Raw genomic sequence first — 19,607 nt, forward strand, 5'->3', positions numbered from 1 at the left:
GTCTGTACGTCGCAGTATAATAGGATGTTCTCGAAGAATTGGAAAGGATAAGGGGATGTGATCAAGCTGCTAGGGAGACAAACAAAACCCTTCCACTGCCGCAGTTTGAATACACTCTAATTTATGTAAGCCAGAATGATTGGGCTGCGTTGGTGAAGAATTTTGTTATACACACATTCGCCGTCTCCTGCCCTTTCGCTTCCTTTTCCCTGCTCACCGCTCTCACCACATTGCCACTCTCAGTTTTCCATGGCCTCTCATTCCAAAAACTTCTGCCAAAAAGACACAATCCGGAAATAGTTTTCCCCTTGAATATGGTGGGCAGGAAAATCCCTTGACTAGAACTGGCAGCCATAAGGCAAACGGGAAATAATGTTGCAGGGTTTCATTCTTTTTCGATCACATCTAAACATGCGCTCCAACAAAGCAAAACCACATGGGAAGATTCACTGCGTGGAAGTCAGGGTGAACTTATATTTAGCCGGCAAGGTCAAAGATCGGTATTAAAAGAGGACAGATGACGGTGAGGTGCGCTGAGGCGCTGCGTAAATGTTGTCAACTGGAGCTGGAGGAGGGGAGGTGAAGATAAGAGTTTGGCTAGGAGGTCAACTCTATAACCAGGGTGTTATCTGGATACCTCTCCACAGCTGCCAATCATGCCGCAGTGAGCCTGATGACATGTCACCAGCTGACGGCAATGGAAGGATTCTTCCCTGCAGCGCTTTTACACGCTCATGAAAGTTGTTCAAAAATACCTTCAGCAACAGCACCTTGGCCAGGCTGCTGAAATGTTCCCCTTGTTGGAGGATGTGGTTAAATCTCATTCCCAAAACCCCGTCAGCGGAAACATGGTGGGTGCAGCTGTATGGGTTCTGAAGTAAAGCAAGTAATCTCTGAAGGCAGTGTGACAGATTTTTAATTGTGATTCAGCCCGCGCCCGCTGCATCCTGCCTTTCCAGCGTTCAACAAATGCCCGGCTCCGTTTTTTTTTTTTAAAAGGGGAGGAAAGCCTGCGTGAGTGTGTCTCACTATAACAGTCATAACAGTCACCTACACGACTTGATGAACCACACAACCACTACATCAGTAAAACGGGAACCCGGAGTCACTGTAATTTGGGAGTGAGCTGGTTAACCACTCCTTTTAATGGATGGTGTTTCTGTTTAGCCTGAGGCGTTGGAGCTGAGGTCATATGCAAACAAGGCAGATCCCAGGCCACAGCTTTTACGTGCAGAAAATTATTAGCATTATGTATGTGCTGGGAATGTCAGGGTTATTCCTCTTTATTTTTGGTCCATTTTACTGGGTGCAGGAGAAAGCTGAACGTTTTTACTAAGTGGCTTGTGGGATGAGGCTTGTCAGCTTGTCAAGTTTGGTCGGTAGTGAACACATTTTAATATAATTCAGAAGATCTAAGGCTCATGTGACGAGCCGCTTTTTAATATTTGGCTTATGGTGATGCAGCTCACTGACTGTTGCCATTAGAAGTCACAATCCCAAAGGTCACCAAATGCTGTGCTTGTTCCAGTCACCTGATTCATGAAGAAAAGAAAGTGAAACAGATTTGAAATCTTCTTTAAATATTCTGGCTGGTTGTGAAAACGAATCTTTTCTTGTCTTGTCTTGTCTTTGAGCTGCGTTCAGGAACTAGTTTGTGCACAAGATTCATGCTTGCAGTGGAAACAGAATGACATTTCTCCAGGTGTTTGGATTTTTTAACTGTTGTACGATGGAGCCGTATTAAGACAGGGACCTACAGAAATGTAAAAACCATAAATATTATTATTTTTTTTTAATTCTCATGTTCCTTTAACCAATTCCGTTTTGCAGTTTTAGTCATTCATCTACTTTGCATTAACAGTAAGCCTTCAAATTTTTTTTTTGTTTAAGAATTTTACACAGTTTAGAAATGGTTTATCTGTAAATAATATATCTAAATTTTACTCCAGAATTTTTTAGATTATATTGATTTTGTGATTTTTTTTTTTAATTTTTTTACATTTTTAAAAATATTTAAGACAAGAAAAGAGGAATTTCGAATTTGATTTAAAATTCTTAAAAATAAAATATTTTAAATCAGTTGGCGAAGACATATTGAGCGAGGGGTTACTGTATTTCAAAAATGTTTATTATTATTATTATTATTATTATTATTATTATGAGTAAAATACTCCAACTCATTGTGGTGCTTTCACATTTTCAGATTTTTTTTTTTTTTGCTTTCCTTTTTGGGTCACCAAAACCCTTTGGTTTTTTTATACCTTGGTTCTAAATACTTCCAGCTACTTCCCTGTAGCATCTAGTGGAATAAATACCTAGATAATCCAGCTTCTCACTGGTCCTTTGAGACGACGTGTTCACGGGTCTTGTTTGGCAGGCCAAACGCTGCTCCTTATTATGCTTTACACTGTAGATCAGTGGCATGTTACATTTCCAAATGGGTGGGTTTTATGTGGCACATTTATGCTGCTGATGAATCTTTTCCACGTTTATTGAATGGAAGTGGGCTGTGCTGAGCACCGATTGGCACTGGCTGCCTCTTTCCACTGTTGCCATGGCTATTGTAGCCATATTGGATTTTTTGTGAATGTCCCTTTAAAGGATTACATCATCCACTTAGCTCGCTTTCTTTTTCACCACATTTCCTTGGCTCAGCCTTTTCTGCCCAGAAACAATTGGTTAATTCACCGGTGTGTAACACTGCCACCCCGTGATCCATGACCAAACTGCCATCTGTGCGCGCGTCCACGCTCGTTCGGCGGTGATGTCATCGCCGGGGTCAGCACAAATAATGGCCTATTTACATGGCGTTTCGATGCCGCTGCCGCATGACCGTCAGGTTGACGCTTATCTTCAGATGTCAAACAAACGCAATTTTTGTGTTTAATGTGTAACCGCGCCGGATTTGTATTTTCACTACTGCATTGCCATCTAGCGGATAGAAGCTGAATTAACACAAAACCTATTATTCTGAACTCCGTCGAAAGTGCGCCCCCTGGTGTGGATTGACAAGAACAATCGGTTCACTCGTCCACCAATTTGAGGCAAACAAATTAGACAAAAAAATAATAATCCGCCATATCATTAATGTCGCAAAACGTGGCTTGTCAAATAATAAAACACCATGCAGACGTTCAGTCCAGTGCTGACATCCATCCTTGGGCTCTTGTTTTCCAGTATAATGAGAATAATAATTCAAACTTTATAGGCTTCCTCAGTCCTCCTCTGAATGGTTCTTTGTGTTTCTGCTTCAGCTGACTTTCACGAGACCAAACTTCTGAACGGCATTTACTTTTTATGTGTCAAAAAACAACAAAGAAACTATCTATACTACTATATAAGTTATTGGAGTCTCGGCCGACAGATGGCAGTATCGAGCAACGCTAGTCCACCGGTCGGTCAATGTAATATAACAAACAATTACTTTTTAAAAAAATAATTGAAACATACACAATGGCGTTACATCACAAGACAATTCCTGGCGTTTTGCTACTTATTTTTGCTGTCATTTTCGGAGCTTTACTTTACTTGTCCACGTGTCCAGTTGGCGCCACTAATGCTGTGATTTCTGACTCTTGTTGACGTGTTATGTAAGACGCTAGTTAGAGATTTCACACTGGAGAAGCCTGAGCTCTGTCGCACCAAGTTCGATAAGCTCATTAACGGTTACTCCTGGATGCTCCCGCCAGCCTGCGGTCCCTATAAACACAGCTATGCCACGCAAATAGAACACCGTGTCTTCCTGGATCCATATAGACACGTGCGTCTGCTGCCGCTATTTCAGGTGAGAGAAAACCTTCCCGGAGTTTGGGGTATTTTGTCTTTAGTTCTGTCGCGCAACTTCTTGTTTAGTTACAAAATCTTGAGTAAAAAGACAAACTTTTTAGGGGTGGTCATTTATTATTCATTTAAAATGTCATCTTAATATATTTTTTGAGCGTGCTAGCACTACACCAATATGATTATAATGAACATGATGTTTATATTAAATTCAAACATTGTTGCAGTTGAAGACGCTTTGAAGAAGGTGCAGCATAAACGGAGAAAACAGTCCTTGTAAAATATAATTATATGTGACCCATTCATTCCTAGTGTTCATTTTGAATGATCCGCATCTCAAAATAATTCCCATAATACACGACAGTAGAAACTCTTACAAGAGTTGGAAACAGGCAATGGCATGTCTCAGAGAATGGTTTGAGTTTTTATTTACCAATTTAAAAAATGGCTTTTTCATTACTTCTGAATGCACTAATGCTTTCCATTCTGATTGTCTGTTTAATCTGGGCCAAGCAGTGTTTAATACATGCTATAAAAAAACAGCCCTAGAATCAAACTTATTATTTATTCAAAATTCCTCCAGACTGCCCCGGAGCTCATCCGACTGTCCAATTTAATTCTCCATGGGGATCTTGTTTGCTGCGTGGAAGCAGTGGCAGTGCTTCATTGGCATCCAAAATTCAACGCAATGAAAATATAAAACTTGGATCTTTGTTCTGCACATTTATAGGAATTATTTCTCTATTAAATTCATAAAAATATAAAAGGTTCAGTGCACTTTAATTTGGTTTACAGCCTGCTCAAATGCACTGTGTCACTGATGTGAAAAGGTTATTTCTCTACAAGTTTGACTATTATAGGCTAGTGGTGGGACTTTTAATAATGCAACATTATTACGATACATTAATTACCACAAAAAATTAATTGAATTGAACAGTTTGCTCTCCATACAACAGGGAACCTTTGTAAGTGCAGGAGTTCCTGGTCCACTGATCACACTGATGCACAAGACACGTGGCAGCTAGGATGATAACAACAACAACAAACACGGAGGAATCCCTGAACAAAAGCAAACAAAAGCATCTGTTTGCTTTTGTTCAGGGAGGTTTTTCTCTACACAATGGCCAGGGTTTCCACTACTCTGAATAGACTTGAAATTCTTATACAAATATTTTCAAGACATTAAAAGAGCTTTAGTTTGAATAAGGTGATATAAAAACTTGAATATAGCCACCATTTTGACTTATTGTGCTATTGTCAAACTGATGCAAAATAAACAACATTTTGTTGGTTAAATGTGGCTTCTTGTGGCAAATATTCTTATACAATTAAACTGCGATTAAATTATATAAATTCATCACTAAATTAATCACTTTCTTGAATCGAACACCACCGCAAATAATAACAACATTTTTTGTGTTGTCAGCCCGTTCAAAAGTGTGTAACACGATCCACTACTGAAGTATATTAAATCACGTCATCTAAATCTAAAAGGATTTGTTCAAATAATAGTCTGCTCGCAAGTGAAGCCTGGAAAACTGTTGATGACACCTGGTGTTGTGTGTGAGGCAGGAGAGTGGAGGTAATCTGCGAGCTGCTAAGGCATCAGGGGACATGGGCCATGTGACCACGGCTGCAGGGATTGGTTTAGTGCAGATGTGACATCACAAGCCTCCAGCTCCCTCCCTCCCCTCTCTCCCAGTCTTCCTTTGCCTCTCTCATTCTCCCTCTCTCACTGATTTTTTTTTCCTCCTTTGCCTTTCCCAACATCACCCTACTCAGATGGCGTGTGTTGCTGCTGCGGCTGCTGGGCTGTCTGGGATTTAACAAGCACTGAGAGGCGCCCCGGCCCGTCCGAGCATTTGCTGTTTATCCCCACTGCCTCTCCTTCCTGTGTCCTCCAGTCCTGCTGCATCCCCCCCGCACCCGACCTCCCTGTGTCTGGGAGTTGGGCCCTTGGGGGGGGGGAGGGAATGAACATCGTGCTCGGCTGGGGAGCAGAATTAGCTATGCCCTGCCTCGGCATCCTTTGACCAGTCGGATCTCCTTCCCTCCTTGGCTGTACATCTTCGTAGGATGAAAATCTGGAACCATGATGCAAGGTAATCATCAGTGCTGCGCTGCTCCTCTCAGATTTCCCATGATTCCTGCCCTGCATCCTGCCTTTGCCCTCCTGCGTCCTGCTGGGCCGTTCTGAATCCAGTGATGTCTACCAGCCAGCTTTGTGCCTCTTTTGAGAAATGGCTTCTGTGAGTGTATGTGCTTCTGCCCCTGCTTCCTATACACATTGTTGGTCACCTGCATCTGTTAAGCAGGTATATTCATCATAAAGCTAGCGCCCAGTCAAACGTTATGACTGAGCCCAGAGATGCAACTCTACGTGTCAGATGCCTTGCCCTCTGCTTGGAAGAGAGCATGCCACTGAAAGGCAGCTATTCTTAGCAAAGAGCCCGAAGACAACCTGCCGCGATATTGTACAGTACTCTTGATCTTGAGGAAATCCACAGTCCCTTCACGTGCCACATGCGTCTCCCGCTCATTAGCCACGCTCAAGTGGACAATTTGCCGTCTATTGTCCGCCTCTGCCTCTGTCATCTTCGGTGCCATGACAGCTAGATTTGGTGGGAATGAAAAAAAAAAGATGAGGCCCTTTGCACAGTTCAGTGATGCTTGAATGATGATTGTGAGAATTGCTTTTGACATGAATTGTCCAGGTGGTCAGCTAGGAAATACTGAATTAGCATTCTATACAGGGCGGATTCAGAGCTGCAGAAATGGCAGAAACCTTGAGCACAACCAGACTCTTGAAGGCCTTTTGATGTCATAGACGGTAGATAAATCTCAGCAATGTTGAAAACCCTTTTGAGAAAGTGCCTGCTAACTTCTATCTAAAAGAAGTATAGCACCGCTACTTAATCGTGACCACTTTTTCGACTTTCATAGTGATGTCTACAAAACAGTGTGTCTGAATGCCATTGAATATTTACCCTTTTCTGAGAGTTTATAACAGTCATAGAAGGGAAGTCCAGATACATTTGTTGATATTGTAGTGTGGTACTATCAATATATGAAGTATGTTTACTTAAAAAAAACATTTTTAAATCTGTAACAATGATCCCTAATTGAATTACATAAATTAAAGAGTGTATACTTGTCATATTGAGTAGTTTTTAAAAAATATTTTTGTATATTATACACCTATAAGGACTTGTTGCTTGTCTCTCCTCATATCCAGATGAGTTATGCTGAGTGAGTGGTCAGTTAGATGTCTTATACCCATGAGTCATGCATTGATATATTCATATCATACATATATATATACCAGCAGAGCCATCTTTACTGTGATAATTCATGACTGATCTTCACTAAGGAGCGCCACATCCTCTCATTCATCACGTGCCAGGACGTGTCCTTCAGTCCTCTGGAGGGCTGTTTTAGTAGCTGTTCCTCTGCACACAGACTTCACTTTAGCTGACGGCAGTAACTCCGGAGATCAACTTGATGTTAGAATTTATTTTCATTCTTATCATTGATGAATGCCAAATGCCGACCTCACTGCTGCCATGGTTTATTGTCATGAGAATTTGTATTTAAACAAGCCATCTTTTGAAGTGATTGTTATATTATTCCCCCCTTAAACTGCTTCACAGACAGCAACCTAAAACTAAACACTGTGCCTAAAAGTTGATGTATTTCCCAGACCATCATTTCTATCCGTCCGTCTCTTATTATCTAGATGGGAAGACCCCATTTTGGTGGCCCAAAACCGTAGAGGTCGACTGTGTTTAGATGTACTTCTCTGTCTTCTAGTGGTTCTGCTAGAGCTGCAGGAGTCCAGTTAGGCTGACAGGCCGCTGTAGTAGATCCCTCCCTGCTCTCCCTATGACTCCTTCTAATGAAGTGAACACATTGATCAGCTCAGTGTTCCCCATCACATCTGTGGAGTCAGGGAGGGGGACACTTAAAGAGATTGAGTCCAAGGCATCCCGCTATATGTAGCAGCTCTCTGCAGATGACAGAATCGATCCAGGTGTTTATATAAACTCCTCAGTGATACTGCACTTCCTGTGTGCACAAACCAAGATACAGACTCAAGCAGTTACTTATCATTTATAGTTTTGACTGAATATTATAAAAGGAAGAATGAAGAGCTTTGTGGGTAGTTTTGTACCGTAACAGCAGATTGAAATCGATAAAATCGATATTAAGCAATCAAACAGTTTAGTACGGCTTTTATGATCAAGTAAACTGAGAGAGAGAGGTCGAGGGAGGACAGATGAAATATAGTCTATGTTTTGAGTACGGTAAGTGGCTCTCAGGTTGTAGTGAAAGCTCTTGTACATCGTGTAGGATCTTTACAAAAACCTCTAGCAGATGACCCAACTATAAGAAGGGAGAGTCCAGACAAGAAAAAAAGTCACATAAGTTTTTCACTTGCAACTTGGATGGACTGATAAATTGAGAGATTTGTCCTTTGGCTCAGCTCACTAATTCCTACAGCAGGCATCCACACATGTCTATAACAAATGACTGGCTCTCACGCTCAGGAGAGCTGTCATAAAAAAAATCAGAAAACAAGACTTGATTTATTTCCTCTTTTTTGTCATTTTCCACCTGTTTCTTAGGACTGAAAAAACGCACCAGGAAAGCCCTGGGCTTACGAAAGAAAGACAAGGAGACAGACACCACGTGAGTGCACATGCCTTTTTACCATCTGCATGATTTGCTTTTATTATCATATTTGCAGTTATTTAAGTATGAATTGCACATTGATGTCTCTCATCATGAAGGTGAGGATGTTTTGGCAAAGAGATGCTGTGAGACTTTAAATCTCACTGGAAGCTCTAGTGTGTAAAATATGCATGTCCTGCTTCAGCCAAAAACAATCTCCAAAAATAGCACAGATTGAAGAAGAATATAGAGATAAACAGTACAAAAATAGTATCTGAATGCATGCTACTGTGCTCTTTTGCCAACAGGAGCTCACCTGACAAAGAAGGGAGCGGCAGTGGCAAGAAAGGAAGCGTAAGTTCACTCAGAAAAAACAGTGTTTCACGACAGATTTTGTCACGAAACTGTTCGTTGTACAAATGTTTTAATATAATAGTGCTTTATACCAAATAAGCCAGTCAAGTTTTCTTGTGTTCCCTCATAATACCTGAATCATTTTCCTGTTCCTATTAGAAAAAGACCAATGGTGCTCCAAATGGCTTCTATGGGGAAATTGACTGGGACAGATATGTGAGTGTCCACTCCTTAGTTCTCTTTGCTTTTCTCGAGGTTGAGCTGCATCCTTTCCGAACTCCGCCGGGACGTGAAGTGTTTCAGAAAACTTTGTTGGAATCATTTACTCACGCTCCTCTGTGAATTATTGCTTCCTCTGAGCCCGATTAACCTCAGGTGCCCCCTTTCTGTCCCAGGCGTCTCCTGATGTGGACGAGGAAGGTTTCAGCCTGCGTCCCGGTGATGAGGGTGATAATATCCTTTTTGTAAAGATTAGAAGGTGGAGCTGCAGACCTGGGACTCGGGCCAAGCAAAACAATTGACCTGTGCTGCATTAAACAGCGGGAATCAATAGCACCTCACTCTCATAGCTCAGGGACCCTGTCTGTCTTATAGCATAAAATATTCAGTCACTGTGTTTTATTTTGTTGTGTCATCTGAACAAATATTATTCAACAACAACTGCTCCTTTTACAACTTCTACAACTACAATACAAGGTTGCTGGTTCAACAGATGCCAAATAGCTGACACTAAATATGCTACTAGCTAGAGCTAAGTTCTAATAAAATTGATGCATGTATCTGTTTGTACACCCAACAACATCTACTACAACAGTCTGTTTCAACAGCTTCTTCAACAACTTTCACTGCAACATCAACGTCTACTTGAACACATGAAGCACACAACTTCTACTGCATTAACAGCTTCAACTTGAAGCAATTTCTACTCTAATATCAACAACTTCAACACTCGGACATCGTCCTCTTCTACTCTTCTACTTCGACTTCATGTATTCATGAACTTCAACACCTTGACCAGCAACATCAACAACCTCCACTTGCTCACTTTGACCAACATCCTCTGTTTCAACATCTCGAACTTATACTTCAACACCTTGACACACAACTTCAACTCAACACCACCAACAGAAACCTCAGCACCACCACTGAAAACCTTTAACTCCAGTCAAACAAGTTCAAACAATAAACAAGAGCACAATAACACTTCCAACAACTAAATGCAACATATTTCTTACTCTCCTGACAATAGAGTCAAATGTGTGTTTGGTTATTCCTTGACCAGTGTCACCGCCTTCCAAAGGGAAACACTTCTTCTCCTCCAGCGATTCGGAGGAAGACGAGGAGAGCCGGAAAAAATTCAAAATCAAAATCAAACCCCTGGTGTCGGACACATCACGGTGTGTCCCTCCATCCATGGACGAGTTGAAAGCCTCTGTCGGAGGTTTGGCTCTCTCTCCGTCTCTGGTAGGTGCTGGTCCTCCTCAACAATTCACCAAGTGGATTCACAAACTGACTGACTTTTTCCTCTTCCCCATGTGTTGTCTTCATGTAGAGGAGGAGTCCGGTGAGTATGTGCAGGACCATGTCACCAGCATGAGTTCTGATGTGCTCAATACAGCCTGCATGTTCCACCTGAAGCCCCTCTAGCAGTCTCTTCGTGTGTGAGGCAACAACTTTACTTCTGTCCACCAAAGCTCTGAAGTCACATAATGCACATGAAACTAACACACACTGCTGCAAATCATTCGATTTGATACATGAGCAGCAGCCGCCACTGGCGGCACTCATGGCTTCCAAACCTTGTCAGTGTCTCATGCTGCATTATTGCTTTGCAGTGAAAGTAAAGTGCACGGTGTGTGCAGTATTAGTTGGTGTCCATTTGACTGATTTGTCACTCACTCTCTGACCCAGGTCTGTTCTCTCTTCCCTTTTGCTGGTCTCAGAGACGCAGCCCGGTGAGTTTCTCCTCTCCGTCTGCTGGGTGTTTCACGGAAGACACTGGGAATCAGCACACCATGTTTACTTACTGTCATTTCTATCATTTCTCTCTGTATCAATAAATATGTGAGTAATATGAACTAAATACTAGCAAGAAAAAATGTTAATCTAAATGAGGGGCAATAATGCCTGACAAAAAATTCATTATTAATGTTATTATTAATTGGACGTTTATAATAAAGGAAATTTTCAATGTAAATGCAGTAATCTATACGACAGTATATAAAATAATATTATAATAATAGTTAAAATTATTATAGAAAATTATAGAAAAACAAAAAAACAAAAATTAGTTCTTAAAAAGGCTGCTTTTAAACATAACAATACACATAAAAATAGCAAATCTATGCACACAGTAATAACCAAAAATAAATGAATAAATACTACTAATACAGTGTCGTGTAGAGGCCAGTATAGTGACAAAGTAGTTGACAGTACATGAAGCTATTATTTAGGTATATTCTCAATATAATCAAGATTTTGTCCTTTAAGTTTTTCTCTACAGAAATCAGCTTTTTATTTATGTCAGTCTTACTATTGTGCACACTTTACTGTCACACATCATCCACACAATGCAGGCTATGATGCACCAATCTACCTGAATAATAATTTGTAATGAAACTGCTGAGTCTCTTAACAGTAACTCCACATACTTAGTGACTGGTGTGTTAATACACCTTAAGTAGCTTAAGTATTCGCCAACTCTAGCATGTTAAGATCGATGGAAGATGGATCTTTGCAGCCTACAGTTGTGGTCTAAATGTATATGTCTGACTCCATATTGATTCCAGATCATATTATTATTATATTATCATGAAATATTTTGAGGCGCTGTCATTTCCTGTCTCAGTGTTTCTTGTGTTTATATTCCATTTCAGGGTCAGATTAAAAGGAACTTGTCATGTAAGTGCGCAGCTGATCATCACTGCTTTGACCTTCTCCGTGGCTTAAAAACTCATTTGTTTTTCTGGCTTTTTTTAGGCGAGGAGATCGCTCGACCTCGGCGATCCACCGCCACGCCTAGTCCTGCACCTGAAACTGCAAGGTGGGTAATCGACTCAGTTTCATTTCAATGCCATCTAACTCTTTTTTTATATAGTGAAAGGCTGCCACAGAACATAGCAGCCTTTTTCAGACAGCCGGAGACCAAATATGCCAGATATGATGGTAGGGCCACAGCATGATATCACCTCCTACTGCACTTATCGGATGAGTTCTTAAACTTTTTTTTTTTTAATTCAAGTTGTCCCATCGGATGTCTGGGGCGAGTCTGGGACAAGATCTGACTCTCCGCTGAGTAGAAGTTTCCCGACCGGAGGTGAGCGACATGAAACTTGAATGATGGAACGTTTGAATTACAAAAGCTTCCCTTCTTTCAGCTCCTCCGCCGCTTCCTCCGAAAAACATTCCATCCAGAAGTTATTGTTATCCCTCAGACTGTGCTGGTAACTTAACTCTCATCGGCGCGTTGGACTAAAAATGTCGTGAAACATAAACGTCACTTTTCTTCACAGTCAATCTACCAAATGGAAGAGCCACTCGCAGTTCCGCCCCCATTTACTTGAACGTCCTGTCCCCCGCCTCCTACCGAGGCTCCCCGGCCCCCGATCTGGACGACGTGTTCGGCCCTGGAGACAGCCCGCGCACCTACGAGGACACGCTCTCTCCAAGATGGGTCACCTTTACGAACGATCGACCTCCTCCACCGGACGAACCCGCTCCCCCGCCTCCTCCAGACTCTCCTGCTCCAGACACGCCGTCCTCCACGCCTTCCTCCCCCTGCCTTTCACCTGGACCCCCACCGAATGAGCCTCCACCGTCACCTCCGCCCTTCTCCCCAGGGTCTCCTCCTCCTTTCTCACCACCAGACTCACCCATCTCCATGATGCTCGGACCACCTCCTCCTGATGAACCAGCACCTCCTCTCCCCCCGGATTTCTCCTCCTCTGATTCACCTCCGATCTGCCTGGATGAGGAGGCGATAGACGAGGAGGTGCTTCAGTTCGCAGAGTTCTCTTTGTCCCCTGCTCCCATAAGCCCTGTGCCTCCCCTGCCTGCTGAGCGGAAGTCGTCTCGGGTAGGAATCACTTCTCCACTGGTTACTGGGGGCACTGGTGGGAAGAGGACTCCGGACGGTGCATACCTGAAAGATGACTTCCTAGACTTCACCGGATCACCCCGAGAGCGGACACACAGCTTTAGGGGTACACCACCTCCACTCCCTCCAACCACCTACAGGTCTATCATGTCTTCCCCTGGACCTCACTCCGGCAGTGGTGAGTGCAACCGTCAGTTTTTTCTACCACTCTTCCACAACAACACCAGAATTCTGATCGATCATCTTTGCTTCTAAGGCGCAAGCTTAGTCAACTGAAAGCTTGATGCAGACAAAATTCTAGATGTAAGCTGGGCATGATGAGTGTTGGGGTGGATTTTTTTTGGGGCAAAAATGTTAGATACAGTCATGAACAAGCCCATCACAATGTCAAATCACGGCACATGCATAGATGGATGGATGACACAAGAAACGTACAAGTGAAAATGACAACAACAAAAAATACATATATAAAGGAAATTACACACCCAAAAATATAAATAAATTCATTCATAAAAGTAATAAATAAATATACGAAATGATTCAAATGAAGATTTTAAATCGAGAGCAAGCAATTATTAATTTTTGTGCTTTTTGTTTGGTGGAATGTTTAGTTGAATTGAAATGTTGTTGCGTTTCAATGTAGAAAGCAACTGAGGAGGGAGATCTCTGAGCAGGTTTGGATTTATGGGTGTGGAAGTTTGCTGAGATTATAATGAAATTAATAATATAATAAGATGGACATAAGTGCTCTTCATACAAACAAAAAATGACATTCTTCCAAAATAATTCAAAATGTGTTATTAAAATATTATTAATGAAGTCACAGACCTCCTGCAAGAAAATGTTCACAACAGGGCACAGCCAAAAGAGATGTAAAGTGGATCAAGTGGAGGATTTACAAAAATGACAAGTGGTGTCAATATCTTTCTGAAATCTTTTCTTAATTAATTCTTTGCTAGAATAGATTCTATGAAGAATTTTAAAAGAGATTTCTCTCACTTTATTACTAACCAAGGAAGGAGCCATGCCTTCTTCTTCTCACTGGTTTCTCAAACTGGCTCCAGTGAAGAAGGATTTGTGGTGCGGTACAAACGTCTCTCTGAAATAACCTTCGCACTAGTTGTTTTCTTCGAGTCTTTTTTAAAACAAATCCTGCTGGCAAGTGTATTAAGTGCATAGTGGGTTGATGAGGTTTCATGAAACGATGTAATGATTTTCAGAGGCCACCAGATGGCACTGTCTTCTGTGAAATGTTTGGACTTGAACTACTAATTCAATGAAATGTCACAGCATTTCTAAACCTCTGAAAAGTGGGACGCTGCGATAGTGTTTCATGATAGCTCATCTACACATGACTAGTTCAGAGAGTTCACAGTATCACAGGGTCCTGCTCATGAGTGAGGGAAGGACAGGCTGTTCAGCTGTAGCAAGTGCTCTGAGTTTACCAGTCAATCTGTTAGACACTTGGTAACAAGAATAAGTGTGTCATTTCTTTTAACAATGCCCCTGTTCCTACCTGCATAAAACAAAAAAATGAAAATAAATGAGTATTGCTTAGCACATTTATACAGAATAGTACTTATAACAAGAAAATACAATAATAATGGCATACAGTAACTAGGAGTTATGGAATTCTGCCGTCAAAATTTCTGTGGTTTCAGTATATTCTCTACTTGCTTATTTACTTCTACACATTGCGGCATCCCAAAACTGAGTCTGTTTTTTCTATGTTATTTTAACTTTTCAACATTGACTGACCTTCATTTGAAACTGTCTTGTGTCAGAAATAATGAGGCCTAGCACATGGATATTGAACGTCTTTCCCGACCTTGTCAGACAGTGGTTCAGTTTGGGTCACATGCAGGAGTTGGCCTTGAGTCTAGTGATGCATTCAGTGTCACGTGCTGGAGCTGGAATCCAGCTCACTGTGGTCGCCTGGTCTTTGCTGCAGGCCCGACGTCTCCGGCTCGCTCTGTCACGCCACAGTCTCGAGGAAGCCCAGTCCCTCCTCCTCCTCCCCCGCGACCTTCATCACGACCAAAGCTGCCCCCTGGAAAACCAATCACGGACCTGGTACAGAATCTGTCCTCCCGAGGGCGTCATTTATTAAGCTATCGAATTACTGCCCAGACTGAGAAATGACTGATGATGCTGCTGATGTGTTTCCAGTCTCGACCCTTCAGCCCTCCGGTGTCTGCTAGCCCTCCACCTTTCGCCCCTCTAGCCAGGGCAGAAAGCTCCTCCTCCATTTCCTCCTTTACCTCACAGAGTGCGGCGTCCACTCCGACCCTCGGGAGGGAACTGAACTTGTCCAACACAGGTACGAGCCAGCACTCACCTGTCTGTCTCATGTCTCATCTCTGATTCATCAGTTTGTGTCTCACTGTTCTGTGCCTCTCCATCGTCTCCTCCTAATGTTTCTGCACCCTCAGAGGCCTCACAGCCTTTGGTTTGGTTTGACCACGGCAGGTTTTATTTAGCTTTCGAGGGTGAGTGGAGAAAGAATCCAACAATGCATGGATTCACTGCAGCCCTGTCCCTGCTTTGGTTTCTGTGGTGGCCTACCCCATCCTGTCTCCTGTGACAATTCACTTCCATGCCCCCTCCCCTTGCTCTTAAATTCCAGTTAGTTGAGTTTGTGTTTGATTTAGGATGCTCCAGAGGCCCCAGCCCTCTCACCATGGGACCCCAAGATACTCTGCCAGTAGCTGCTGCCTTCACAGAGACAGTCAATGCCTACTTCAAAGGGGCTGACCCCAGCAAGTAAGCCTCATTACCCTAACTGACTGAGCTCATGTATCTCGCACCAACATTTCCTGCTGAGCTACGATCACGACGCCTTTGTCCAGGAGCACTGCCACATCACTGCAGCTTATTTAATGCCACTAATGTCGCCTCCTACTCTACACGGGTCTGTGTTATATCAGCACAGTTGGATGGATGCGGAAGAGTAGAGCTGCTAGTTTTATGTTTATAAATTAAAAAAAAAAACATGGGAAAGTTTGGGAATTCTTACCTATATTCAGTAATGTTGACGAGCAAATGTGGTTAGTAAAATAAACTTAAAATAGACTTAAACAATACCAAATTACTTTGTTATTAAAGGACTTCGAGCGTCATTTGTGCGTATGTTTATTTCAGTTTGACATGACCACAACAAAGAGCAAAGGACTTACAATTGATAAAATGTGCATGTTTATCTGGAAAATATGTCAAATTATGCTGAAATAATTATCCCTGACAACATTCAAAATACAATATTTAGTTTTTTTTAGGGGGCTCTGTCATGTACAATGTATGAAATATTGTATTTGTTATGTTTAATATTTATTTTGCTGACTTATTATATACTATGTTTCAAGAAAATGCCTAAATTAAACATGTTTTTTGGATCAAAAATATCTGCACTTCCTGGTACTTTTAAATTGTCAGATATTTATTCTGGTGACTAATAATAGTCTGTATTTTAGTTTCTATGTATTTCACCTACTCAGTTTTTGTTGTCTAAACCTAGGCCAAAATAGTCATGGATGATTCAGACTAAAACTGGATTAGACTAAGAAGTTCATCACTAAAACTGATAAAAACTCAATTGATAAATACTTATAAAAAGCTAGATTTAAGCAAAACTAAGATTAAATCTGACGTCAAAGTGTATACGTTTCTATACTTTATTTTTGCTCTCTATTTATTATAAATTTATGACGCTTACTTTTGCCTCATCTAATATTTCATTTAGGGTATTATGAAATTGACATATCACGACTTTATTGCCACTTAAAATGGATCTATACTGCGCTGTATTTTCATGTAGCTGTGGCTGTCTAAACTCATGACGGTGTCCTGCTCTTCCTCAGATGTGTGGTGAAGATCACGGGGGAGATGGTCCTGTCCTTCCCAGCGGGAATCACCAGACATTTCGCCAGCCACCCAACTCAACCAGTGCTCACCTTCAGCATCAGCAACTACAACCAACTGTACCAGGTTCTCCCAAACCCACAGCTGCTCTGCTGGTGAGCAAACTCTGACATAACAATATAAGACAAGAGGACAAATTTGCACGACATACGGATCATAGGAAGCAGCAGGTGTTAGCGTGAAGCGATTGAACTGCATTATGGCTACATAGCAACGCGGCCCCTGGAGACAACTGTGAATAGCAAACAGTGTTCATTCTTCCAGTGATGCTTCTGTGGATGGTGTCGACACCAAGGAGTTCTGGGTGAATATGCCAAACTTGATGAGCCATTTGAAAAAGGTTGCAGAACAGAAGCCACAAGCAACATACTACAACGTTGATATGATCAAGTATCAGGTATCAAAACCTACATCTATAAGCAGATCATCCTGCCGTTGCATCTGACTGAGCTTTCTGTGTCTCAGGTGAGAGCTGATGGGATCCAGTCGACTCCTTTGAACCTGGCGCTCAGTTGGCGAGGGGATAGCAACAACAACACAGATCTCAGAATAGACTACAAGTACAACACAGAGGCCATGCTGGTCCCCACGCCGCTGCACAACATCCAGTTCCTGGTGCCGGTGGAGGGAGGTCTGGCCAAGCCTCAGGCCATGATCCCGCCAGCTACTTGGTGAGAACTGCCCACTCAGATTCCATGTTCTTCACTCTGTGACACGAGTATCTCTTCTAAGGAATCCTGAGCAACAGACCATACAGTGGAAGATTTCCAGTCTGTCCCCGAGATCAGAGAACGGAGGCAAGAACCAGCAGTTTAAAAAATATATCATTTCAAAATAGAGCTCATTCGATTGTAGTTTGCATCTTCACCGCAAGATGGCAGTGATCGCGAGCGCTACATCCCTAACGCCTGTGTCTTGCAGGAGTGGGGGCTCTTTTGGGTCGCTTCCAAATGACAGAAGGTCTATGTAAACCCTCCCAGCTGGCGGTCCACTTCACCAGTGAAGGAAGCACACTGTCTGGCTGCGACATCCAGCTGGTCGGGACCGGTTATCGGCTCTCTCTGGTGAAGAAGAGATTTGCTGCGGGTGGGTTTTAGTGCACCATCTTGAGGCGGATAATCGTGTATCATCCACTAAAGAGGCAATGCTTTCCTGTTGACAGGGAGATACTTGGCAGATAACTAACCAAGAGGAACAAAGGCTTTGACTGTGAAGATTCTGGATCCAGGCTTGTCTTCTGCAGCCGTCCGTGGCCACGTGACTCCCATATTTACCACCATGTTTTGCCCGTTGAACACTCACTTGTGTTGCACATTCATGGCCGATTGTTTAGGAAATATTTTGCTGACTTAAAACGTGACAAAGCCTTATTTTAGTGACTTGTAAATCCTCTTGTTATTGATGGACTGAAGGGAAGTGAAACTATAGACCTCATTGGTTGTCTTATTTTTATTGACCAAAAAACCAAATCAGATCTGTTTTCGGAAAGACGCGGCAGGCTGGAGTAGGCACTAAGGAATGTAAGGGTCAATGTCGGGTGGAGGCAGAATGACTGACACTAGATGAAGCATTTTTTTGTGTATTCTTCAGCTCCCCTTCTTTGTGCCAAACTGTTGCTTTAGTACCTGGAGAATCATTCACGGCTTCTCTGGACTGCTCCCTTCTGCAGGTAGATGTAAAGGAACTATGAAAAGAGCTGCTAGTTTTATGTTTATAGATTGGTTTTTAAAAAAACGTGGGAAAGTTTGGGAATTCTTACCTATATAAAGATGTATTCATGTGCTGACAAATCAGGTTATAAGGTCATGAAAACACAATTTAAAATAAGCCACATCATTAGGTTCAAATATATTGGCATCAATACTATTTTGACCAGGCTTCTCAGTCAATAAGCAATTTGTCTAAAGCTGCTACTTTTATCAGAACAGTTTAGGATGTTTGCTCTGTTGTGGTATGAAATAAAAAAGGGCCTTAAGATGCCAGACACGAGTGCCATGTGGTGGTGATGCGACTGTTTGACACGGGCTGTGGGGGTCGCCTATTTATTCATGTTTTCATTTCTCTTCCTTTCCGTCATGCTGAATAAATGTTTCTTGTTTTATAACAGCAATATATAAACAAAGTTGTAAATAGTGTAGATACAAAGATATGTTTTAATATTTCTCTGGGAATATGGATGTGTCCGTGGTTGTCTCTGTTGATGTCAGCACTCATTGGGTTGCGCCACTTCTCTGCATCTGTTGTTTTACATGTGAGTTGACCGTACAAAAACAGGTGTTGCTGTTAACTGATGATTTCATATTGTGCAGAATCCAATGCAACTTCACTTCCGCTGTTGTAAAAGATCACAATGTATAATTCTATAACCAGAGGAGACTTTTTTTTTTTTTTTTTTGCCTTCACATGCACCTGAACAACGTTAAGCTAATGTTCACCGTCTTTACATTTGGCATGTTTTCATGAATAATCTGTAAAACTGCTCTTGGTGTTCATTGACATTCTCCTGTTTTCCACTCCAACACCAAACAGAAGTCATCGGAGTATACCGTATTGCATACGTTTTAATGTATTTATCTCTCAGTTAAGGCCTCTTTATGTTTAATGGGACATTAAAGGTGGTCATTATGTATTTATCTAGATTATTTAATGCCTTATTATTTGTTCAGGATTTTTTGACTGTTTTTCTGTCACTGCATTTGACACAATATATGCAAACATTTCATGTAAATTTCCCATCCAAAGATTTTAAGAGTGAATATATGAACAGAATATAATGTCATCTTTGTTT

At 41.9% G+C, this 19,607-nt stretch overlaps 1 protein-coding gene across 1 annotated transcript; it reads left to right on the forward strand.

Annotated features, from left to right (window-relative positions):
* Nucleotides 1-5,468: 5,468 nt before the first annotated feature.
* On the forward strand, nt 5,469-19,227 carry sgip1b (SH3GL interacting endocytic adaptor 1b). The gene is made up of 23 exons (XM_053883961.1): nt 5,469-5,882; nt 8,406-8,469; nt 8,760-8,805; nt 8,965-9,021; nt 9,201-9,258; nt 10,094-10,269; nt 10,358-10,369; nt 10,749-10,760; nt 11,682-11,706; nt 11,785-11,848; nt 11,903-11,970; nt 12,047-12,121; nt 12,183-12,248; nt 12,318-13,079; nt 14,853-14,974; nt 15,071-15,221; nt 15,553-15,664; nt 16,759-16,914; nt 17,084-17,216; nt 17,285-17,490; nt 17,552-17,616; nt 17,741-17,905; nt 17,982-19,227. The coding sequence occupies exons 1-23, from the start codon at nt 5,873-5,875 to the stop codon at nt 18,002-18,004; spliced, it is 2,628 nt and encodes an 875-aa protein (XP_053739936.1). The 5' UTR covers nt 5,469-5,872; the 3' UTR covers nt 18,005-19,227.
* The last annotated feature ends 380 nt before the right edge of the window (nt 19,228-19,607 follow it).

The sequence above is a fragment of the Synchiropus splendidus genome, chromosome 13 (genome assembly GCF_027744825.2).
Source record: "Synchiropus splendidus isolate RoL2022-P1 chromosome 13, RoL_Sspl_1.0, whole genome shotgun sequence".
NCBI classification, from domain to species: domain Eukaryota; kingdom Metazoa; phylum Chordata; class Actinopteri; order Syngnathiformes; family Callionymidae; genus Synchiropus; species Synchiropus splendidus.